The sequence below is a fragment of the Anoplopoma fimbria genome, chromosome 18, assembly GCF_027596085.1.
Source record: "Anoplopoma fimbria isolate UVic2021 breed Golden Eagle Sablefish chromosome 18, Afim_UVic_2022, whole genome shotgun sequence".
Classification (NCBI taxonomy): domain Eukaryota; kingdom Metazoa; phylum Chordata; class Actinopteri; order Perciformes; family Anoplopomatidae; genus Anoplopoma; species Anoplopoma fimbria.
In genome coordinates, this window is record NC_072466.1 from 5,244,233 (window position 1) to 5,270,579 (window position 26,347).

Here is a 26,347-nt window from a genome sequence, read left to right on the forward strand (position 1 = left end):
TTAGATTCTTCAAAGTAGTTGAATGAGAAGGTGTGTCCAAACTTTTGACTGGTACTGTATAATATTTCAGTTATTGTGGATTCTTTACTGTTTTTATTGCTTATTTATAATACTTGTTTCTTTTAATCTTGTTTTTCTTTTACTATGTCTCTTGTTTGCACTATAACCTCAGTGCAAACAAGGTTATAGTGCTCAGGGTAGAAGTACTACCCTGACCCTTCCGCTTAGCACTTATTGTATTCGTATTAGTTTGTTGCACTTATTGTATTCGTATTAGTTTGTTTCTGTACTTTTGCTCTGGTTTATGCTTTTAGATGCTTGTTTAAGAAAGGAGATGCACTTATGACTTCTGGTGACTAGTAGTTCTCTTGAATACCTATGTTGAATACACTTATTGTAAGTCGCTTTGGATAAAAGCGTCTGCTAAATGACTGGAATGTAATGTAATGTAATGTAATGTAATGTAATGAAGCATATTTTCTCTACTCAAACCAACTGAATCTTCTCGATAAAATAATCCTTTATAACTCAGTTTGCAGGATTACAGCAGCAGAGTGGATAGTGCAGACGAACAGACAAGAGAAATTAGTTTAAAAACTAGATCAAAACAAGTATAATAAATAGTTATCCCACAGTAATAGAAGTAAACAACAACAACAAAAATAACAATATTATTGGACTGAATGGTTGTTACTATTGCACAGATCCTGATGCTCTACAACATAATTTATTTGTTCATGATGAAATAAAATCTAATTGATTGATTGATTTATTATTATTTATGGGTTTTGTTATTGCTCCCATAGGCCTATTTTACCTCTGTGCAACATCAGTAAGGCTATGTATCTGTTAATTGTGTTTTGAGTCAGTTTTAACAAGCAGGTTTTGAAATAATAGGCTGCTTGCTGCAGTGTGTAAAACTGTAGTTCCCCTCCCCTCCCTTCCCTTTCTCTCACAACCTCCACGTAATCATACAGGAACCGGTTTGAATGAATGATCAGACCCGGTTCTCTTGAATGCCTATGTTGAACACACTTATTGTAAGTCACTTTGGATAAAAGCATCTGCTAAATGACTGTAATGTCTGTGGCGTAGTGGAGAGCAAGGTAGTTCTCCATTCAGAGGGTCGGTGGTTCAATATTCGGCAGTCGATGTGTCCTTGGGCAAGACACTTAACCCCAAGTTGCTCCTGAAGGCTTGCCATCGGTGTGGACTGGATGTTGCATGAATGTTAGTTAGAGTCTGATGGTGGTACCTTGCATGGTAGCCTGTCATCAGTGTGTGAATGGGTGAATGATATGTAATGATATGTAATATATGCACTTGTTAGTTGTTGCACTTATTGTATTCGTATTAGTTTGTTTCTGTACTTTTGCTCTGGTTTATGCTCTTAGATGCTTGTTTAAGAAAGGAGATGCACTCATGACTTCTGGTGACTAGTAGTTCTCTTGAATACCTATGTTGAATACACTTATTGTAAGTCGCTTTGGATAAAAGCGTCTGCTAAATGACTGTAATGTAATGTAATGTAATGAAGCATATTTTCTCTACTCAAACCACCAAGTCTACATAAACCTGCACAAGATGGTACGCTGAATTTAACATCTTCCACATTGTTATAATTACACTAAAATGAAATGATTACAACGTTTAGTTTTTACAGAGGTGATGGGAAGCACTTATTGTATTCGTATTAGTTTGTTTCTGCACTTATTGTATTCATATTAGTTTGTTGCACTTATTGTATTCGTATTAGTTTGTTTCTGCACTTATTGTATTCATATTAGTTTGTTTCTGTACTTTTGCTCTGGTTTATGCTCTTAGATGCTTGTTTAAGAAAGGAGATGCACTTATGACTTCTGGTGACTAGTAGTTCTCTTGAATACCTATGTTGAATACACTTATTGTAAGTCGCTTTGGATAAAAGCGTCTGCTAAATGACTGTAATGTAATGTAATGTAATATAATGTAACCTATGCTGCTGTAATCCTGTAACTAATAAATTATCTTATTTTATCTTATCTTATTCTATCTTATCTATCTAAAATATAAACTTCCATAATAAAGGCTAAAACATCCTTATTTAAAACTAACCCATGTTAATTCCCCTCTTTTCTATGCATTTGAATTCATATTGAAAAACTTTATTATCTTATTTTATCTTATCTTATTTTATCTTATCTTATCTTATCTTATCTTATTTTATTTTATTTTATTTTATTTTATTTTATCTTATCTATCTAAAATATAAACTTCCATAATAAAGGCTAAAACATCCTTATTTAAAAAACTAACCCATGTTAATTCCCCTCTTTTCTATGCATTTGAATTCATATTGAAAAAACTTTATTAGCAACGTCGTCGCCTCACACACACACACCTGTGGGCGGGGCTTACTCTGAGCATGCGCAGTCCGCTCCTTGGTTCCTCCTCCAAGATAAGTATGGTGGGCGAAGAGCGCCTGTCCGTCGTAGGTTAAATAAAGTGACTTCTAGAGCTGCACGCAAGTTTAAAAGGCCGAGAAACACTTCATGGAAGACACAGGTAAGATCACAAACACGTATCTGCACTAAAGCATCGACGTGCTGGGCGTGCTAGCGGGACAACTTAGCGGCTAGGGAAGCTAGTCAGTGTTAGCATGCTAGCTAACGTGGAGGAGCCGCCGGGGGGGGCCCGTCTATTAACTGGAAGCGGATGCAAATACGTAGCACGTTGTAGTTGAGCCTGTTTAGCTTTATGTGAACTACACTTTGATTATACTGAATCAAATGGCGTGGTTGACTTTGTTGGTGTTAAGTAAGTAAGTAATCTTAATTGAGGTCACGTGTAGCGTTTTAACATGTGGAGGCTGGAGTGCCGCGAGGCTTTCCAGGAAGTAGACGGCAGTCAAGGCCCAACTTCTGGTTGAACTTTGACTATGCAAACATTGTCCTGTGCAACATGGCCTCAGCCAGAAAACAGGGCCAGAGCTAAGCTCCCACTTAGACCTTAAGGTAGTTGACACAGAAAGCATATGTTTTATTAAATATCACACTTTTTTTATTGAATGTGAGACATATTTTGGGTGAAAATTTCATTTTTTGTTGAATGTTATTGCAGTTCCACTAAAAATCCATCCTGTTTTTTGACAGAACTCCAATTTTCCGACACCACCATCTCTGGAATGCTGGACACTGAGTCCCCTGCCATGGAGAGCAACGGGGATGCCTTTCTTCCAGACCTTCCTGTTTTAGGCCAAACTGCCGACTGGTCCCCGGGCCAGGTGACCCCAGAACCCCTCACCAACATCCTGCCCGAGGACTCGGATGGGTCCCAGGACACTCCGGGTCAGCAGCGGTCGCCAAACGACCAGATGGAGTCCACGGAGCTGGGATCTGTGGAGAAGGCTGTGGAACAGTTTCAGATTGCCAGTGCTCAGCTCTTCCAGGTCGAGCAGCCGCCACCTCCACCACAGCCGGCAGAACAGGAAGAACAGCCACAACCGCCAGAACAGCCAGCAGAACACAAAACAGAGTCCGGAGAATCTGAGCAAGACAGCCAGGAGATGACTGTAGAGCCAGAACCTGTGGTTCAGGAAAGCAATCAAGGTAATCAAAACAGCTGTTTAGTTGTTGCTTTGTATCCAAAATATATTAAAGCAAAATTGCTTTCCTTTCATGGCACAATAGATGTATAACTTAAGAGGACATTTGAAAGATTTAGGATGGTTCATGATTAGATACTTTACTAGTGCAAAGCTTTTTTTAAGCTGTTGCTCAACTAAAGTGGTTGGAAACGGTGACCTGCATCCCATCATTGGCTCATTTTTTACTACTCTTAACACATCAATTGATCACTTTTCAACCATTTAATGCAACCAAGTGCACTTTTTTTCAAAATCTTTATTAAATTAATATAAATGTAAATTAATATTAAACAACAAATGCAAGGCCAACTAATCAAACACATGAACTAAAAAACACCTTGCCTGCTCCTCCATGTAGTGACCTTTTATGATTCCTTGTTAACTTCTCCAGATGGGACCGAGGCCCCACAGGTGACGGAGGATGGCATGGAGCTGGAAGAACTCCCCAAAGAGACAACAGAAGAATCAACTGTTGCTATAGAGCCAGAGCTGCCAAGTGAGTTTGAAAAACTCTTCAAAGGATGCGAGGAGAACCCAGAAGACTTCAACGGCTGGGTCTACTTGCTGCAGTTTGTGGAGCAAGAGGTAAGATATGTTTGTATATTACTAAGATTGAACAGTAGGATTGTTATACTAAACGAGTAATAGTAAATAATAATTTTTTTGTTTCCTCTCCCTTGCAGAATTCCCTTCCAGCTGTGAGAGCCTCATTTGATGCATTCTTCCTACGTTATCCCTACTGCTATGGCTACTGGAAGAAGTATGCTGATATTGAGAAAAAGCATGAGAATATACAGGTTGCAGAAGAGGTAAATATACATTTCTTATGGACACACATGCTTATCTATAGATTAGTGTTCGGCAAGGCTACATGACTCAAAACCATGTTGTCATGCAAACATCAACTGTTATTTATTTGGCATTAAACCACAGCGACAAAATGAGAACAGCTTTTTTGAATATAGTAAAATCAGTCCAGCCATTGATATGTTTGGTTTCTCTTAAGGTATACAGAAGAGGCTTGCAGGCCATCCCTCTCAGTGTGGATCTGTGGCTGCATTATCTGACCTACATCAAAGAGAACTCAGACCTGAGCGACCCAGAGACCGAGGGACGCATAAGAGCGTAAGTAAAAGTCTCTTGCTTAATCATTTTTTCCCCCTCTTCCTTGTTTGTTTTATGATGGCAGAAACCTCCTACATTTAAAAATATAAAGTGTTAATGTCCCTATTTTTCTGTTCATGATTGAATTTAACCAAATATTTGACAAGACAACAAAAAGTTGCTCAAGATTCACAATCTTCTCTGTTATTTTCTACTATCAGTGCCTATGAACATGCAGTGGCCGCAGCAGGAACAGACTTTCGCTCGGACCGTCTGTGGGAGTCCTTCATCACCTGGGAGACGGAGCAGGAGAAACTGGCCAACGTCACCGCCATCTATGACCGCGTCCTCGGCATCCCGACCCAGCTGTACTCCCAGCACTTCCAGAGGTAGAGGAAAACCGTATGAAACTTTGGTTGCAGTTATGTTATTTTCTATCAGCTCCTTATAGTCCAGAGACACATGTCCTCTGTAGTTAGAAAGAGCTCTATTTGTTTGTAGAGTGAATGAAGCACTAAAGTGTATAAGATCCTCTCTTTGTAGCAGGGGCATTCTAACTCACCAAAACTTCCCACCTCAAAATACATGTGAAAACTTCTATTAAAGTCATAGTTCCTTGCAAAGTCCTAAAGCTTTACTCCAATTACATTGTTTTGTTAAGCAGTTTTGTAAGATTCTGTACTATAAGCACCAAATCCTTATTTTCTATTGGATTGGCTGAACATCTTTGCTAAACATCCTAGAAACCCTAAGGGTAATTTGAAACATGTATTCATGTAAAAAGTTGTCGCTGACAAATACAAGTAAAAACAAAAAAAAATAACAAAGAATCTTTAATAAAATATTTTATTTTAAAAGCAATTGACATACAGGTATAGGCATTTTTCCTCTAAGCCATTTTGACTAACTGACACCTACATGTAAAATTATTTGAAACCTTTTATTTACTTGGATCTTGTTTTTAATCTTTGCAGGTTCAAAGATCATGTGCAGAACAACAACCCCAAGCACTTCTTGTCGGAAGAGGAGTTTGTTCAGCAGAGGCTCGAGCTCTCTAAAGCCAGCCTATTGGCGATGATTAGCGAGGATGAGGAGAAACCTGTCGCTCCGGACGAGGAGCTGCCGCCTGGTACAGAAGATCTTGTGGATCCTGCAAAGGTACACATCTACTTGCCACCTGCAGGAGAGACACATTTCCAAAAGCACTGCTTGCAGGGGTTAGACGGAGCTTGCCTGTTCTCCATGAGATAGAAAGCTTTGTTCAGGTTTGAAGAGGTGTCTTTATGTCAGCAGCCAAGCGAATGAATGCCAAGGGGATTCAAGTTGGCATCCAGTCAGGGAATCGCCCTAAAACTAAAAGGATCAACCGAGGCCCAGCACCTGCACCCAGAGGCTGATATGCAGGGTGCATACATACCTCCCCCCCCTCCCCAGGCTTCTTGTGTCTGGCAAGCTAATGGTGATGTAAATCCTTGGCTGCAGGACTAGCAGTTTCTACATCAAGTAGAGAATGTGATCTGCAAAGAATACATCAGGGTGCTGACCATGTATTTTTTTTTGTGTGTTTTTATATAGAGAGTGACGGAGATCGAGAATATGCGCCACAAGGTGATCGAGATCCGGCAGGAAGTGTTCAACCACAACGAACATGAAGTCAGCAAGCGATGGGCCTTTGAAGAAGGGGTATGTGTCTATTTTCCACCGCCACAATGTTAATATTTGAAAGTTCTTTTTTCTTTTTTGTTGCCTTTTTTTCTTTTATTACGATTTTAAATATTTATTAATTTCATTTTAGATTAAGAGACCATACTTCCACGTCAAATCCTTAGAGAAGACCCAGCTGAACAACTGGAAGGAGTACTTGGACTTTGAAATTGAGAACGGGATTCCTGAGCGCGTGGTTGTTCTATTTGAACGATGCCTCATCGCCTGCGCACTCTATGAGGAGTTCTGGACCAAGGTAACGTGGCCTTTAACCTCTCTCTCACTCCCGCTACCTCCCTGCACTTCCCCCACCAACGATGATATCACATCGACACAGTAAATCGTCCTGCACTCTCTTTGCGTGTAACGTTGATATTTGACTGTATCTGTTGTATTAGGGGATGGCCAGCTTGCCACACAAGATTTGACTGCAGCATTTGCCAACTACTACGTTGCATCTTCTTCGTCTCCCACTACCTTACAGAAACTTATCTAATTGGTTCCATGAAGGTGCTGATGGGTTTACACAGAAAATTTCTAAAAAACGATCTTGTCAATGAAGAAATTCACAGTTTGTTAACTGAAATTTTAGGTTTAAAATGTGTTGTCTCTTTTGCCTTTCTCCTCTGTTCTTCTCCTCTGTTCTCTTTCTCCTACATTTCTTCCAACTCGCTCTCCTTTTTTCACTCTGAAGTATGCAAAATATCTAGAGGGCTACAGCATTGATGGTGTGAGACATGTCTACAAGAAGGCGTGCACCATCCACATGCCCAAGAAACCAGCGATCCATCTGCTGTGGGCGGCTTTTGAGGAGCAGCAGGGTGAGTGTTACTCTTTAAAACCAGCATGTAAATTGAACACAGTCCAATTACCAAGGAGACTTTGATAGGGCGCATCTATGGCTATGAATAAATGACCTCTTCGGTTGCTATCTATGGCTATGAATAAATGACCTCTTCGGTTGCTACTATATGTGAGCATAATGATAACAGACTAATAGACTTGGATATAATTAGGCTTGTGTTATGCCATGCTGACAGTATTCTGCCTTTCTTTGCCCAGGTAACGTAGACGAGGCTCGTAGCATCCTGAAGTCCCTGGAGGAAGCCGTCCCGGGTCTGGCCATGGTGCGCCTTCGGAGGGTCAGTCTTGAGCGTCGCCACGGGAACCTGGAGGAGGCGGAGGCCCTGTTGAGGGAGGCCATGGAGTCCGCGAAGAATACCACTGAGACATCGTTCTACGCTGTGAAGCTGGCCAGGCAGATGATGAAGGTGCAGAGAAGTCTGAGCAAGGCCAGGAAAGTGCTGCTGGATGCCATCGAGAAAGACCAGGTGAGAACTGATGCATACGTAAAAAGTCGACAGAGAATTTAGTCAGCAATGTGTTGCCATTTGGCTCAGTGTTTTGACTGAAAGAAAGGCCATGAAGTTATTAATTTACAGGCTTGGTTTAATAATTTACACACTCATGGGTGACAGACCAACACACTTACAAATCATTCAATTACCTTTTCCCTAAATAACTTGTATGCTGCAAGATGTAGGCGTTCACACATCAGTGAACGCGTTTTCTTCCATAAATGGGGAAAGAAAAACTTTTTGTTTTTGCATTTGTGTTTTCTCTATGTAAAGTTTGTTTAACTCTACCAGATAAACCTGTATTGTGATTTGTACCACTTTCCACGATGGCTGGATTACACTAGTTGTGGGATACACTCTTAATATATTTTTGTGGCTTTACAGACGAGTCCGAAACTCTTTCTTAACCTGCTGGAGCTGGAATACAGTGGGGATGTGCAGCAGAACGAGGCTGAGATCCTGGCTTGTTTCGACCGAGCCCTGAACAGCCAGATGCCCCTCGAATCACGCCTCCTCTTCTGCCAGCGCAAGGTTGAGTTCCTCGAGGACTTTGGCAGTGACATCAATGTGTGAGTTTTATTGATATGTTTAGAGACGTAGTAATGGCAAAAGTTATGCTTTACTCCTTTTTGTCAAGTTTGACATGCGAGTCATTTTCTGTATTTGACATCTTTTTAGGCTTGTGGCCGCATATGAGGAACACCAGAAGCTACAGAAAGAAAGCGAATCCTCAAAGAGGAAGGCGGAGAACGGGTATGACAGGTGGATATGGGAACAGGGCTTGGGTCACATCAACACATCATTATTTTCCATTGTTCAGTACCTTTTCAAAAATATGCCTGTTGAGAACGGGCTACATGTTTGGCCTGTGGTGTTGCTGCTTTCAGCTTTCTCGAGAACTGCTCATACACTTTGCAGCTGTGTCAACTTTTTTCACCCTGATGAATTTGCATGCCACAATTTTACTGTGTGAAATGTTTTAGTTTCGCTTTAGAAAAAAGTTTTTAGTAGCAGTCTTTCTCTACCACTGCTAATACCGACATTACCAGTTACAGGGTGAAAAGTAAAGCAAGACAGAGTTTAACCGAGGTGTCGTTTTGAAAAAAAAAAACTTTGGTTGGTAACGTTATTAGTTTTATAAGTAAGTAGTATCAAGTCATACTCTGAGGAAATACAGCCCTACTCTCTGGGGAAATCACACCCTAGTCATCTGTTAAATACACTCTGGTTTGATCCAGATGGCTATCCTTTCGCAGTGACTCTAAGGAAGTAAAGAAGGGTCTGGTTGTTTTATCAAGCATTTATTTAACATCAGTATATCCAGCATCCATATGACATTAGCAGGCTTTGTCCAGCATGCGGCAGCAAAAGGAAGTGCAGAGAATATACTGGACTTGGGTCACAGAGACCTGAAGCCCCGCCCCTCTGCTGCACAGAGCACTGTGTGCTTTTTTTTTTTTTTTTTGTCAAAGTTTAATATTGAATGCGTCTCTTGTCCAAATTGCCCCATATTCAAAGACTGTATTCCCTTGTATGCCCAGTAATACACCAGCCAAATGTGACGTAGATCAGAGAAACTCTTTTTATAAAGACAGAAAGTCCTTTCTTTATAATTGGATGTCTTTGAGTAACTCTCCACTCTAGGATAAGATTAGTAGCAAGTTAACTAAAGGGTTCTATAGTTGGTCTTTAAATCACAGTGAATGGCACTGAACTAAGGGATGTAACAATCTTTATTTCTTGAACTACCCAACAAGGGATTTTATTAACTTGAAACTATTGGTCTCCAGCTCTCAGGAGCCTGACGCCAAGAGACAGCGTGTGGAGGACGGTTCCTCGGGTGAAGTCAGCGCAGCGGCCGACAGCGCAAACAACTCTGCATACAACAACTGGTACCAGGTGGGTTTCTTATCTGAGCAGTTGATGGCACTGAAAAAATGTTTTCTTTACATTCAGTTTGTGTTAAAACAAGCATGTATGGCCATTTACAGTCATATGTATTTTGATCAAAAGGAGAAGACAAAAGCACACTCGTTAGGCTCATGTTTTCAGTAATAGTGGGATTTTTCTCAATTTGTTTTTCCTCTTTCCCTTCTTTTCAGCAGCAATATGGCGGTTGGGGACAAAACTCCTGGGGACAGTACAACCAATACGCCCAGTACAACCAGTACTACCCCCCTCCCCCAACATGATGGACAAAACCCTGACTTTAAGATGGAGACTCAGAGGAAAGCATCCTTTCTGACCTGCCTACATGTCGAAACAGGGCTACTTAACATGGTGTCATGGAGATTTCAATCCAACCACAGCATACTGATGTGTTCCTTCTTTCTGGTTTAAAGTGTGTTAATTAGTTCAACTGTGTAGCCAATTGGTTGGAATATAATGGGCCTCCGTGACAGACATCTTGATCAGTCATGTTTAATTGAAAAACATTAATTGCTACATTCATCTCCAACACTGGCTGCTTTTTGGGTTCTTTAATGCATGTTATTTGTGAAGGCAGATCTATTTTTTTCTTGTGTGATTAAAGCTTTTTAATTCTTAGATTGGATGACTTAGTTTGGTCTCTTTCTTTGTGTTTTAAACTTGTAAAGGAGGCATTCATTGATGTACCTCTGAGTCTTGTATACCCACCCAAACGGAAAGATTTTTAATATTTCATGGTTACGTTTCCATAAAAGTAAATGAAGAGCTCCTCCTTTTTTATTTTGACTTGATTTCATAATAAAGAGATTGATATCCCAAAATGTACCTTGTTTGGTTTTTCAAATTGATGTAGATCTGCTGAGTTATTAGCAGGCATAACAATCCTTCCATCAAGTATATTTTGAAGCACAGATTATTTTTGTCTTCTTCATACTTAGTACCAAGTGCTCATTAGCCTGTTACATTAACCTAATAGTTCATGTAAAATATGTCACCCGTATTGAAGAGAGACTTGGTGAAATGTAAAGAGCTGACATCTTATTTTTCTACAGATGAGCTACGTGAAAAAACATATCCATAGATTGAAACAAATAAAATATTCAAATAAACCTAAGAATGCTTAAGTCACAATATCATAATGACCTGGTTGGACATTGAATTGCATGATTGTGTCCTGATTATGGATTATGGATCTGTGTGCTGTTTTAATGCATCAAAAGAGATGTTTAAATTCGATTAAAACAACGTGAAAAAAAATAATTTGTGCCCAACACCATCAGACTGTACAACAACAGTGGAGACCACAGTTTGTCATCATGCTGACCCATGGGGATCAATAATTTTAGTTTTAATTGCATAACATGTTTTATTTTATTTATTATCTATTTCTCTGCAGTTGAGCTGCTGCAACACCCAAATTTCCCCCATGGGGATCCATAAAGGAAAATAATAATAATTTTAATTTTAATTTTAATTTTATAATATGTTTTATTCTATTTATCTGTTTCTCTGAAGTTGAGCTGCTGCAACACCCAAATTCCCCCCCATGGGGATCAATAAAGGAAAATAATAATAATTTTAATTTTAATTTTAATTTTAAAACATGTTTTATTTCATTTATTATCTGTTTCTCTACAGTTGAGCTGCTGCAACACCCACATTCCCCCATGGGGATCAATAAAGGAAAATAATAATTATATTTATTTTGATATTTTGAAATTTATTTTGATATTTATTTTGATATTTATTTTGATATTTTTATTTTTATTTTATAACATGTTTTATTTCATTTATTATCTGTTTCTCTACAGTTTTGAAACACCCACATTTCCCCCATAGGGATCAATAAAGGAAAATAATTTTAATTTTAATTTTAATTTTAATTTTATTGTATAACATGTTTTATTTCATTTATTATCTGTTTCTCTACAGTTGAGCTGCTGCAACGCCCGAATTTCCCCATGGATAATAAATAATAATTATATTTATTTTGATATTTTGAAATTTATTTTGATATTTCTATTTTAATTTTAATTGCATAACATGTTTTATTTTATTTATTATCTGTTTCTCTACAGTTGAGCTGCTGCAACACCCACATTCCTCAATGAAGAGCGTGGTGGGCGTGGCTTCTGCTCGCCACTTGCTGACGTAACTCCGCACATGCGCAGTCCCGCCCCTTCAGCAGCCCTTTCTATGCCTAGCGTTGAACGACTAGCATCAAACGAGGTAAGGCCTGTGCAGTTTAAGTGAATAACGCTCGTTATATGAAACACAGGGTCGTTCTGGTTCGCTCATGTAGTCCCTATACAATCACTAATCTTACGTTGGACTTTATTTGAACACTTAAAACACATTTCACGGGTTTTTTAAGCGACTTTATGAAACGCGTGCTCCATGCGGCTAAAGAAGCTAGCATAGCATTAGCATCAGGCATGTCTGTTCCAGCTCCCTGCATGCTGCTTTATATTTGTATTTTGTGTATATATATATACTTACTAAATGTATTCTCTATTTAAAGTTATTAAACAGTCTCAGGCTTTGTCAAAACGTGTTCAGTGTTTGCTTTCATGGCTGATTTCAACGCCACAGGCTGATTTCCGCAGTAATCAACACTGAAAAATGACCTTTTTTTTGTGTTTTTTTCTTCTTCCAGCTTCAAGATGCAGCTCTTCTTGCGTGCCCAGAACACCCACACCCTTGAGGTGACCGGACAGGAGACTGTTGGACAGATCAAGGTAAAGTATTCACAAGTTGGAGAGAACAAACCAGATCTTTAATGTGACGTAGTTATAGTTGTACATTACATTACAGTCATTTAGCATCTCCTTTCTTAAACAAGCATCTAAGAGCAGAAACCAGAGCAAAAGTAAAGTACAGTGCAGAAACAAACTAATACAAATACAATAAGTGCAACAAACTAATACGAAAACATCCTCCTGTATCATGGACTTTGGTTACCTAAAGGTGCATAGGGTGTGACTTATTACTCTGGCTTTAAACCTACTAATGATTTCACAACTCATTAAATGTATTCAAGTTATCAATGGTGGAATGTCACTAAGTACTTTTACTATTCAATTACTGCACCTAAGTAAGCTACAGTTTTAGATTTAACCAACCAGATCTTTATTGTGACAGTTGTACTTTAACCCTAGTAATGATTTCACCAGGATGGGATGTTACAGCAGAATACTTTGTTTACTACAGCTGGAAAACTGTCACTAAGTACATTTACTATTCAAGTCCTGCACATAAGAAAGCTACAGTTTTGATGTACTTTGTTATTTCCACATCAGATACTAATAACAAAAATGAATCAATACTCAATATTTCTTTATATTAAACCAAACAGCAGTATATAAAAGAATTTAAATGAGCCCCGCCTGTAACCTGTCGTGACATTAAAAGTGATGAGCCTTTTAATGGATCGATGATCATAATCAAACAGTATGATGTATATTCTTCTGATCTAGGCCATTCTGCATAATGATTACTTTTAGTAGCTTAGGTTAAATATGTCGATTCTTTTTTACTTTTACTCTGACATGTAAAAAATGATGTATTCCACTACAGTATGTTACATAATTTTATTGAAATATTAGAAGGGGTTTTCTTTCACACACGCAAAATGTTCAGATGGAGTTCATGCAGTTTTTCTCTCCATCATCTGCTGTTGTCTTCCTTTCTCCCTCCTATAGTAAAATTAGTAATTTACTGTTCTAGTTTGTTTTGAAACCACGCAGTAATGTTAAGAATAGAGAAATCTGAAACTGTACGTCTGTCATTTTCCTGCTGTTAGTCACTCAGCGAAGACCATCAAACCCCTCGTGTATAATAATTAAAACACTTGTTCTTTGGTGTGTCTCTCAGGCTCATGTCCAGGGTCTGGAGGGTCTCCTGGCTGAGGACCAGGTGCTGATGCTCGCTGGATGCCCACTGGAGGATGAGGCCTCTCTTGCATCCTGTGGTGTCTCAGAGTTGTGCACCATCGAGGTAGCCGCAAGGCTGCTGGGAGGTCAGTACACAGATGCAACACTTAACTCTGCATGTGTTGTCTTAATGGTTTTGTGCTCAAATTAAGATTATTTGATCACTCATCTACTAAAGACACTGTGGGGAAGGATGTCATAAACTGGTGTTTCCTGTTTATCACATACATTTTAAATCTGAGCATGGGACAAATTTGGTTGTATAAGACCAGTCATGATAACCAAACAAGCAATTATATTTAAGATGATCATTTGCTTAATGTTTGAGCAGTAGGTGATTTAGCTTGTCTGGGAAATCACAATTAACACTTTCCTTTTTCCTTAAAGGTAAGGTTCACGGCTCTCTGGCCCGTGCCGGAAAAGTGAGGGGACAGACACCCAAGGTAAGCTTTTATGCTTTATGCCCTTTTACATTTACTCCTTTTAGAATTTCAAGAACACCAGTTTGTTGTGCATGTATGAAATGGCTTTTGGAGGAGCTAGTCTTAAAGAAGCAGACATTGTGATCTTAGAGAAATAACAAATGCCTCTCCCTGTCACGTTGTCCAGGTTGAAAAGCAGGAGAAGAAGAAAAAGAGGACTGGCCGTGCCAAGCGTCGCATCCAGTACAACAGACGCTTTGTGAACGTGGTGCCCACCTTCGGAAAGAAGAAGGGACCCAACGCCAACTCTTAAGTGCCCCAATGCCCTGAAGGAGAAACATGATCACCACCCATCTGTTTTTACCAGGTTAAATGTTATCCTGCTGTACAGAATAAAAATTGGCTTGGGAAAAAAAACAACCTGATTTTGTGGCGTATCCTTCAATTAAAGTATTCTTACCACTTGCAGGTTGAGTTGACTAAACTATTAATTGTAAATCAAATACCAATCACAAGTAATTGTAAACCTTGGAAATGCAGGTTTGTCATTGTTTTCATATTTGCCTGATGGTTTTATAAATCAATTGGTAATGGTCTCCAGAGTTTAATAATGCATCACTGAACTGATGACAAGTCTACTTAAATTGCAAATCTATCTTTGCAGCATCTGCTGTAAACCTCTTATGGACAAGTGTAAGTGAAACTGACAGGAGTACTTATAGATCTGAAAGATCAGCACACATGAATGTATTTGTAGCTGTAAAAGAAACTGCTACAACTAGTTTTCTTCTATCAAGGACATGCATGTGAATTTAGCAGCACAATGTACGAGTCAAAACAGTTTTAAAGTAATTGGGTCACTATTGAGGAAATAAAAAGCAGAAATGAAATTGCAGCATACCATTTAGTCTCTGAAACAGGTTTATTAATCATTTACACTGTAGATCCAAAAGAAAATGCAGGGAATAAGGTTTCAGGGTGTCTCATATGTACATTATTGACAAGCCATCACATTCTGGCCAAAACTTAGAACGCTGTAATAACTGCCCGTTTCTTGTAACCCGGTGACGAATGAGACAAAGAAGGAACATAACGGTGCAATTAAAAAAAAACAATGCCATACATTTGGAACGTCAATCTTTACAGCAAGGCAATTCAATATTTTCTTCCTCCTATCTCAAACTGCGGTGCATGCTGGCCAGCAGGAGGCGGTTAATCCACGGCCACCAGCTCGACTTCAAAGATCAGCTTTGCGTTGGGTGGAATTCTGGTAGAGTTGAGGTTAAGGAACAAACAGCAGTGAATGCAAAAAGAATAGCGTGCGGACACTCCCAAAGGTGGCTCGCCCCAAACATAGTTATAAATGGAAAATCCCTTTACCAAATTTTAACTATCACCTTATTGTATAGGTATAAAACCAGCCAAAGAAAAAGGATACTTTGAGTCAGGGAGACCCTTCCTTCCGTAGGCCCACTCTGGTTCAATCTCCACTCGGGCTGTTTCACCCTTGCTCATCGTCAGAATGGCCTCATCCCACTGTGAACGCAAAGGATTACATATGAGAACATGCAGCGGAGAACAAGTGTCAGGATGCAGGAGCTAAATATAAGAGAATAACTCACTCCTCTGATGACTCTGCCCAGGCCAACTTTGAAGGTCAGTGGTTTGCTTTGCTTCTTCTTTCTTGCCGCTGCAGAGAGGGAACGGGTTTAAACCTGAAGTCAGAATCTTTATAGGATATTCATTTAATCTATGACAGGAAATCACTTTAAAAAAAAAAGGTGCAGGCCTGTCATACTTGTGGGAATATTGGTGTCGAAGACGGTTCCGTCCTCCAGGGATCCGGTGTACCAGCAGCTCACGTTTTCGCCTTTCTTTGGAAAGTTGCTCTTGTCCCCCTTCTTCAAAACTGACTTTCTGTACTTGGGCGGACCCTAAGAAAAGCAAATGCAGGATATGTTAACAGCAGGTTATACGCAAGCACGTGTGCAGCTAAATCTGAAGAACATCCTGTCACCAACATCCTGGACCCGTACCTCATCCACAACCTCGACGTCTTTGGGCTTTTCTTCAATCTTCACAGTTCTAACCTGCTCGGTCACTTCCTCAACTGGTTCTGTACCTTTAAACCTCTGGAAGTGATTAAAAAAAAAAAGCATTAAACACACACACATACATTGTAGACAGATATGTAATATACTACTGATTGTAAGTCGCTTTGGATAAAAGCGTCTGCTAAATGACTGTAATGTAATGTGATGTAGACACTGCATTGAGGTAAAATATGTGCAGCATCACTTACTTTGCTCTCAAAGAGCTGGTTGTAGGCATTAAGCAGTTGCTCTTTCTTTGCTGTTTTGGCCACATTTTTAATGTTTCCCAGCAGCTTGTGCTCATTGAGGAACTGAAAGATAAAATGCAATAAAAAAAAATTACACCATTAACTATGTAATAAATCAAAAAAAATTTATTTTTACATTATGACCAATTTATACATTTTTTTTATATTTTTAAACAATAAACACGGTGGTTGTTCTCCAGGCTTCCTGGGACATAAACATGACTGCTGAGCAGTGCAGGAGCTGCTTGCATCCAGAGGACTGCAGTGTTGTAGTCTCTTCTGTGCACGATGCTGGAGCACAACAGCATTCCTGATGTGGCTATGCTCAGCTAACCACGCAGCATGCTGCACACGCAACTGGGCGCCAATGTGTCCCACCTGCAGATAACCAACCTTTAAATCACAAACACACATAAGTGATAAACATACCGAGTGTGCTGCATTGTCCTGGATGAACTTTATCACGTCTTTTTTGGGCAAGTCATCACTTTTGAGCTGCTCGTCGCTCCACTCCCGTGTTGGTTCGTCCGCCATTTTGAGAGGCAAACTACTTAAGATTGTCCCTCGTGGCGCACCTTAAAAGCAATGCTCAAAAGCGGAACATGACTTTTATTGTTTTTTATTATGAGCCTGACTGCAGTGGTATTATTATACAACACAATATAATAATAATATACCTCATAGTCTATCAGGGGATATTCTTCATTATTTATTAAGAAAAAAATAAAACCAATTTATTTATTATGGGATTTTTTTTATTTTTTATAAATCAGCCAAGTATTAAATTCATAGTATAAAATAACAATATAACATGTTGTAAGTGAGTCTATAGTCCTTACAATTAATAATTTAAATCAGTATTAGTGCAACATTTGTCTCTATAACTTGTGTTCCTGCCACCTAGTGGACAATTTAACAAATACACATTTCAATGAACTGAAAAATTCACACATAGAAAATATCATATTTTATAAAACTTTATCATACTATGACTTTTGTTTTTAATACTTTAATACATTTCAATGAACTGAAAAATTCACACATAGAAAATAATATCATATTTTATAAAACTTTACAATATAAACTTTATCATACTATGACTTTTGTTTTTATTATGAACCTGACTGCAGTGGTATTTGTACAACAACACAATCTAATTTACCTCATAGTCTATCAGGAGATATTCTTCATTATTTATTAAGAAAAAAATAAAACCAACAGTGAAGATTTATTATGTTTTTATTTTTTCTATAAATCAGCCAAGTATTAAATTCATAGTATAAAATAACAGTATAACATGTTGTAAGTGAGTCTATAGTCCTTACAATTAATAATTTAAATCAGTATTAGTGCAACATTCGTCTCTATAACTTGTGTTCCTGCCACCTAGTGGACAATTTAACAAATACACAATTCAACATAGAAAATATCATATTTTATAAAACTTTATCATACTATGACTTTGTTTTTAATACTTTAATACATTTCAATGAACTGAAAAATTCACACAAATAATATCATATTTTATAAAACTTTACAATTGTTTTAAACTATCAGTAATGAGTGACAAAGACTCAAGTTCTGTAAAAACATTTTGAACTATATTTATATCAAATCCCCCAAAAATCTGAAATGAAATAGTTTTCAGTTGATAAGAGTGATGTTCTTTACTATAAATTGGGATATTGATTCTGTCTTTTATCACTAGAGGTTAACACTATGAACTCGAAGCAGTTTCAGTGCGTTTTTCCCTTCTGTCACATTTAACTTTTTCCCTGCAAGATGGAGGCCCTGCAACTCTCAAATCGTGAGAATAGTAGTTGAATTGCTTTGATGGTTTGATTGACAAAAAATGGACATACTTTATAGGACATACTATACTATGACTCTTTTCAACATACTATACTATGACTTTTTTTTCAACATTTTTTTTTTTGACATGCTATACTATATTTTCGATACTTTTTTTTTATCACATACTATACTATGAACTTTTTCAGTCGATACTATACATGAACTTTTTTCGACATACTATACTCTGACTTTTTTTGACATACTATGATGGTTTGATTTTTTTATAGGACATACTATACTATGACTTTTTCAACATACTATACTATGACTTTTTTTCGACATACTATACTATGACTTTTTTTAGACGTACTATAGCATGATTTTTTACTACGATGATACTTTTTTCGATATACTATGACTTTTTTTTGGACATACTATACTATGACTTTTTTTTTGACATACTATATGACTTTTTTCGACATACTATACTATGACTTTTTTTCGACATACTATACTATGACTTTTTTTGACATACCATACTATGACTTTTTTCAACATACTATACTATGACTTTTTTTAGACATACTATACTATGACTTTTTTTGACATACTATAAATTTTTTTTCTGACATTTTGAACATGTCATACTATGACTTTTTTTGACATGACTTTTTACACCCAATATTACTATGACTTTTTCATACTACTTTTTCATGATTTTTCGACATACTATACTATGACTTTTTTTCGACATACTATACTATGACATTTTTTTCGACATACTATACGATGACCTTTTATGACATACTATACTATGACATTTTTTATCAACATACATACTATGATTTTTTTTCAACATACATACTATGACTTTTTTTGAAAGTGCGACATACTATACTATGACTTTTTTGACACATTATACTATGACTTTTTTTTTACATACTATATATCTGACTTTTTTTCGACATACTATTTTTTTGACATATGACTTTTTACTATTATGACATACTATACTATGACTTTTTTTAGACATACTATACTATGACTTTTTTTCTATGACTTTTGACATACATACTATGACTTTTTTTAGATGTACTATAGCATGATTTTTTCGACATACATACTACTATGATTTCTTTCGACATACCATACTATGACTTTTTTGGAAAATACTATACTATGACTTTTTCAACATACAATACTATGACTTTTTCGACATACTATACTATGACTTTTTTCATAGTATACTATGACCTTTTTCACATACTATACATGACATTATACTATAACTTTTTTTATACTATGACTTTTTTCGACATACTATACTATGATACTATACATACTTTTCGACACTTTTACTATAACTTTTTTTTCACATACCATACTATGACTTTTTTCAACATATATATTCTGACTTTTTTTCCGACATACTATACTATGATTTTTTTTCGACATACTATACTATGATTTTTTCGACATAAAAACATAGATAAATGTTAAAGTAAAATATCAATTCATCATGTTACAGATTTTTGGTCTTATCGTCCAGCCCTAACATGTAACCTTTTATTATTAGTTAATAGAACCCCAGACCAATAGATACATTTGATTGTCATGTATACATTTTTGTTGAAAGTGCTTTATGACTGTCTACACCCAACGAATGAATCTATGACCTTTTATGACATACTATACTATGACTTTTTTCGACATACTATATTCTGACTTTTTTTTCGACATACTATACTATGACTTTTTTTCTATACTATACTATGACTTTTTTTCGACATACTATACTATGACTTTTTTGGACATTCTATACTGTTTTATTTTGAACATGTCATACTATGACTTTTTTTACATACTATATCATGACTTTTTTTCGACATACCATACTATGACTTTTTTTTCGACATACTATACTATGATTTTTTCGACATACTATACTATGACCTTTTATGACATACTATACTATGACATTTTCTCAACATACTATACTATGATTTTTGTCAACATGTCATACTATGACTTTTTTTATGTACTGTACTATACATGATTTTTTTCGACATACTACTGAGGATTTCTTTTTCAACATACCATACTATGACTTTTTTGGAAAATACTATACTATGACTTTTTTTTGGACATACAATACTATGACTTTTTTTCAACATACTATGCTAAGACTTCTGTTTTTTCAGACTACTTTTATGGACATAGTATACTATGACTTTTTTTTGACATACTATAGCTATGATTTTTTTCGACATACTATACTGACTGACTTTTTCTATACTGACATACTATACTATGACTTTTTTTTACATACTACATACTATACTATGACTTTTTTTTGACATACTATACTATGACTATACTATTTTTTGACATACTATACTATGACTTTTTCATATACTATGACTATTTTTTATGACTTTTTTCGACATACTATACTATGACTTTTTTCGACATACTATACATTATACATATACTACTATATTCTGACTTTTTTCGACATACTATTCTATGACTTTTGACATACCATACTATGACTTTTTTCAACATATACTATGACTTTTTTTAGATGTACTATAGCATGATTTTTTTCGACATACCATACTATGACTTTTTTCGACATACTATACTATGATTTCTTTCGACATACCATACTATGACTTTTTTCGATACTATACTGACTTTTTTGGAAAATTTTTTTTTTTCGACATACTATACTATGACTTTTTGTTGTATAATATAAATATCAAAAACATAATTCAAAAACATTTAACATGCTGAATTTAGTCTTATTATAAAATCCCTTAATACATCTTAAAGGTGTTACTTACAGTCTTGCTGTATGCTTCCCAACAAGACATCAGACAGCAGAGTCGCTGCCCATCTTTCGGCGCAGGCTGAAAACTCACCTCTTCATGAAGTACTACCCTGAGCCTTCCTCGTAGCACTTATTGCATTCGTATTAGTTGTTGCACATACTGTATTCGTATCAGTTCGTTGCACTTATTGAATTCGTATTCGTTTACTGCACTTATCCTATTCGTAGTAGTTTGTAGCACTTATTATATTCGTATTAGTCTGTTGCAATTATTGTTTTCGTAGTAATTTGCCTCTGCACTATACTTTTGCTCTGGTTTATGCTTTAAGATGCTTGTTTAAGAAAGGAGATGCACTTATGACTTCTGGTGACTAGTAGTTCTGTTGAATACCTATGTTGAATACACTTCCTGTAAGTCGCTTTGGATAAAAGCGTCTGCTAAATGACTGTAATGTAATGTAATGTAATGTAAAGTAAAGACATATGCCATAAGCCAATGCTTAGGCTCGTGGTAATGGTGATCCTAATAAAGAACGAAAGGATAGACGGGTTACATGAAGGCAAGTTACAACAGCAAGAGCTTCATGTGTCAGTTGCATCATTTATTAGTTTGCAGCCTTCCTTTCTCAAAATCATAATGTCAGTCTCATCTTTGTTGCATCACCCTGCCTTTCAGTTCGCGCCCACTGTTCGACTGGAAAGCTTGCCTTTATTCATCATAACTTTTAAAAATAGTGAGATGAGCTGAGATTTGCCAACACTATACCTGAAGCACAGGGTCATGCAGAGTTCTTACCCTTGTCTGTTACGGGGCAACAGCAATTACAGTGAGTGAAAAGCACATACTGAAGAGGAGAGGGCTATTTATTTCTTTAGAAGAAATCGCCCAGGTCTCATCTCATCCCTTTTGATGCCTGTGAAAGACAGATAGTCCAAACAGCACAAACTGTTATGGTGAGTTGGATTCAGAAGACTTGAATCTGTACTTTATAAAACAAGAAAAATAGGAATAAATGAGCCTTCACTGCCTTTGGATATTTAGATGTGATGTTTTCTTTACGGTGACATCTTGCATACTATTTATTCATATGTGTATAATACAACTGTGAGTTTTTTGTTATCACTCTCTACACTTCAAATCTCTCTTTTCTCTCTCTATCTCTGTCTTTGTTTTGATTCTAAAGCCGCCAGCATTATGTTTGCTTCCTCATTTTGGAGTGATGAGTGTCTCTGTCTTTGTTTACGAGTGTCTGAATGAAACTTACACCACAGGACGTTCCAGGAAGAAGAGACAAGGCGACTGAGGATCACATCAGTTGCACTGTGTTGTGATGAAGTAGCCTATTTCTTAGGAATGCAAAGCTGAGGAGCTTAAAGGAGCTCACATATCAAGCCAGGAAGGAATCTAATTTGATGCAGCTCCTGAGAGCTCTTCACATCAACAGGTTACACAAACAAGCGATACACATTCTCAAAGATGTGCCTCTCAGCACAGAAATTGCAAACAATGTAGTCCTCAGATAATCTTTGCAGAAGCATGTCCTTAGTTACACTCAATTCAAGCACATGCACTATTGATCAGATGTATGTGAGCAGCCTTTTAATCGGCATTTTGTGGCTAACTCTCAGTTAAAGTATCCATTTTAAGTAAGATAACCTAAAATAAAAAGCTTGATTTTGATCATCAAATGGCATTTACAAAAGCAGATATTTTGACACGTAATGGAAAAAGGGTGTATTATTGGCACCAATAGCAAACAAGATACTGTATATTATTTGTTAAGTTGATAATATTGTCACAATTTAACCCTAATAATGGCGGCTTTTCATTTCTTAAGTAAATGATAGTTTGACTTTTTCTGCGGTGAGCTGATGTATACCTCCAATAATTACAGTTCAATATCTCATTGTGTTTTACCAAAGATCTATATCTCTGTCTTTATGGTTCTATGAATTGGCAAGCTCTCTAATGGAACTCTTTTCAGTCATATTATTTAACATTTTGTCATCCCATTGATACTGGATCCATTCAGTTTTTGTGCACATTCCCAATAAGGATAAATGCATAGAGTGTGATACACTGAACAGACTAAGACAACAAAGATATAATCAGCTACATAAAGAAGGTATTGAAATGTCTTCAATACAAAGAGGAAAGTCTACTTCACCCTTAAACCTCCTCTAATAGTTACATGCTTTACTATCTGTACACATGTTTGCATTGCTTATTTATAATACTTGTTTTTTTTTATTTTTATCTTGTCTTTCTTTTACTATATCTCTTGTGTGCACTATACCCTAAGCTGCTGTAATCCTGCAAATTTCCCCGCTGCGGGACTAATAAAGGATTATCTTATCTTATCTTATCTTAGCTTTAACTATTAACATACATCATATGTAAATGATGTTTACAGTTTTTCAGATAAGAATGAAGGAATGTATTTAATGAGTTGCTTGTAAGATTTGTAGTGTGGAATCTCCATATTAACAGAAATATATTATGCAGATGATTCTATCAAATAATACAATACTTCTACTGCAGATAGATCACTGCAGTCACTGCAAAAGTCCACTCTAGCTGCAGTTACAACATCTGACCTCAAGGGGGCAGTATGCACACATTGTTGATATGGATGAAGCATTTTCCTACAAAGACAAAAGATTGATATTTTCAATATATGATGTTTACAATAAGGGCCGACAAGAGGGGAAATGGCCATGATTCACCCTGCTGAAGAGCACAACAATAATAAATACCATAAACAGTGTAAATAAATAACAGGTGCATGGTGAGGGGAACAAAAGGTTTGCAATAATGCTACAGAGCCTACAATTCACTGTCTGAGTGGATGGTGGTATGTTAGTGTTTATGGTTAAAACACCCAGTGTGCACCTGTTTTTATGTATCTGCAAAAAGGAGTCATTCTGTGTTTGTAGCCATTCTGTTCATTTGTCGGTTTCCTTTTGAGAAATTCTGCACAGGATAACTGAAATATACCTTGTAACTGCACCCATATGAAGCATCTTTCTGTGTTGCTGCCTGAACAACACTTCTACTGTAGATGTACTGAAGCTGGATCTATTATGACTTATATCAATACGTTTTTATTATGTTGTTTACCGGTGAAATCAGGGTTAGTACAGGAGGAAATTCAACAAAGCTATTGAAATCCATTAATTTGCCGGCCTTGAGTTCCCTCATAAACTCTTACATCCATTTACAAAAAAACACCCTGAAGCTAAATTTGATTAATTTGGAAAGTTGAAAGGAAAGAGAGCAACAAGACGAAAGTGAAAGAGGATCATCAGTTGATGGGTCATTTGTGTTGTCGATGTAATATCAAACAAAACTTTGTTCAGGGAACAAACCAGAGAAATAACATTTTCCCTTCAATGCCAGTCAGGAGTAGACAGGGCCTTGAAGATATCGTCCACCCATACATTAGCCAAGCAGCCAGGGAGCAGCTCCTCTCCTGAAGTGTTTTTCCACATTTCCACTCCCCCCCTCTCCCACTCACACCAGTGGAATTAAAGGCTTTCATAATAGAAATCATCCCTCGGTGGCCTTGGTCCACTGTGGATAATGTGTTTTCTGCTCAGAGTCTAATAAGATCCCCTTAAGCCATATGGCAAGCTGAGTTCACCTGCCTGTACTGTGAGAACACGTCTTTAGCTTCATATGGAATATGATTCATATGCTGCTCACATTTCATGTGATGTAGGCAAAGCACCTATGGGGTGCTCTGTCAGAGTAGATCATAGGTCAGCAGTTCTACCAACATCTGGCAGCGAGAAAGGTTGAACTGTTACTTCGTTGCATAAAACATCCACTTATAACCATGTCTGTTGGGAGGGCAGCAAAAGGTTGGATTAAAGTGTGATAGAGCAGGTGGGCTGATCAATAGGGAGTGCTGAAAACTCACACAATCATGCTCCTGGTATCATCATGCAGCGAGAAGCTCTCCATCCAACCAGCTGCACCAGGCTCTGGAACATTTCCAATCCAGAGCTTAGCCTGCAGATCTGTAGTCTCAGAACTAGCCCACGCCTGCCCTGTCAGATCTAATCTCTTGGCTGCATGCCGTGAAATGGGGCTTATTAAGAGTTTAACTGAGATCAGCCCAACTCCGATCAGAGGCATGCAAAGGAAAAGGGAAATCACTCACCTGAAAAATCTCAAAATCAGAAGAACTGGGTGGCATAAGGGGTTGGTATCAGTCACCAGAGGCTTTGCTGTACACCACTTCGTGCTCTCTCCCTTCTGTCTCCGAGATGCATCATCTGTTATCAGCTAATTAGAAACCAAAGAGAAAAGATGGGGTTTGAAGTTTCAATTGGAACTGGTCCCAGTATGATATCTCACAGGGCTTAAAGGGACAGACTTCTGAGCCACATGCTCCCAAAACTCTTGTCTCCTTGCATTACTCTCACACTGTCTGTTTGCGTTTAAACAAAGAGACTCAAGGCTGCATCCTCGGTGCGAATTATACATGTAAAACACGGCATTATAACTTCATGGCTCTGTCGAGGATGCCCAAAGATCATGATTTACTTGTTCATAAACCTTAAAAATTACTATTAATTACAGTTTGTTATAACAGGGAAAGGTTATTTCAAATTATTTTTCTCCAGCTATTATTCCATTTAGTCTGTCTCCACTGTCTCCAACTGTTGCATAAAAATATGTACTTAATGTTGCCTGAATAATGTTTGTTATCCGTGTTGTTAGTGTGCTCTAGGGATGGCGATGTCTGTCCATCAGTCAGTTGGTCAGTCCACTCTGCTCGAGACTGGAATATCTCAAAAACTATTTAAATGAATTTCCGTTACATTTTGCACAAACATTCATGGTTCCTAGATGATAAATCCTAATAACTTTGCTGATCGTTTTGTACCACAATGGTGGTGTCAAGTGAAATGTCTGAACAGCTAATGGATGGATTACTCTCCCCCCTTGGGATGAATTGATGAACTTTAATAACCCAAGAGATCCTCCTGACTATTCCTCTCACACAAACATCAGGTGAAAAATGATCAGAAACTTTGGTTTATGACCAAATAACTGCAAACCTCCTTTGTGATTTGTGCTAACATAGCAAGCTAACAAGATGGTGAACATGATCAATATTGTAGGCTACTAGCTAAACACTAGCATGGCAGCATTGTTATCGTATGTATGTTAGCATGGTGATGTTAGCATGGAACCCTAAGTGGCCCAGTAAGCCATGCCAGTGAGTGAGCATGCACATATAGAGCCTTAGCGCTGACTCAGGGTCAGATGGATGAATCATTAATATTATTGATT

General features: G+C 37.3%; 3 protein-coding genes across 6 annotated transcripts; 2 read left to right on the forward strand and 1 right to left on the reverse strand.

Annotated features, from left to right (window-relative positions):
• Window positions 1-2,421: 2,421 nt before the first annotated feature.
• prpf39 (PRP39 pre-mRNA processing factor 39 homolog (yeast)) lies at window positions 2,422-10,535 on the forward strand. Of its 4 annotated transcripts, none has more exons than XM_054618035.1 (15): window positions 2,422-2,544; window positions 3,132-3,587; window positions 4,017-4,210; window positions 4,309-4,434; window positions 4,632-4,750; window positions 4,951-5,118; window positions 5,704-5,887; window positions 6,305-6,412; window positions 6,525-6,689; window positions 7,128-7,254; window positions 7,496-7,764; window positions 8,176-8,360; window positions 8,470-8,553; window positions 9,582-9,690; window positions 9,894-10,535. In XM_054618035.1, the coding sequence occupies exons 1-15, from the start codon at window positions 2,532-2,534 to the stop codon at window positions 9,981-9,983; spliced, it is 2,397 nt and encodes a 798-aa protein (XP_054474010.1). In that variant the 5' UTR covers window positions 2,422-2,531; the 3' UTR covers window positions 9,984-10,535. The 4 variants fall into 4 exon arrangements, with proteins under 4 accessions (XP_054474010.1, XP_054474011.1, XP_054474012.1 ...); XM_054618036.1 differs by having other exon boundaries at window positions 9,897-10,535; XM_054618037.1 differs by having other exon boundaries at window positions 8,470-8,544.
• A 1,318-nt stretch (window positions 10,536-11,853) lies between these two features.
• On the forward strand, window positions 11,854-14,494 carry faua (FAU ubiquitin like and ribosomal protein S30 fusion a). Its single transcript, XM_054618627.1, has 5 exons — window positions 11,854-11,949; window positions 12,377-12,458; window positions 13,594-13,738; window positions 14,040-14,095; window positions 14,262-14,494. The coding sequence occupies exons 2-5, from the start codon at window positions 12,384-12,386 to the stop codon at window positions 14,385-14,387; spliced, it is 402 nt and encodes a 133-aa protein (XP_054474602.1). The 5' UTR covers window positions 11,854-11,949; window positions 12,377-12,383; the 3' UTR covers window positions 14,388-14,494.
• Window positions 14,495-14,977: 483 nt separating this feature from the next.
• Window positions 14,978-16,967, reverse strand: fkbp3 (FKBP prolyl isomerase 3). The gene is made up of 7 exons (XM_054618801.1): window positions 16,845-16,967; window positions 16,377-16,478; window positions 16,111-16,206; window positions 15,873-16,008; window positions 15,697-15,764; window positions 15,513-15,610; window positions 14,978-15,341 (listed from the first exon to the last, which is right to left on the reverse strand). Exons 1-7 carry the CDS (start codon window positions 16,947-16,949, stop codon window positions 15,287-15,289), a joined length of 660 nt encoding a protein of 219 aa, XP_054474776.1. The 5' UTR covers window positions 16,950-16,967; the 3' UTR covers window positions 14,978-15,286.
• Window positions 16,968-26,347: the final 9,380 nt, after the last annotated feature.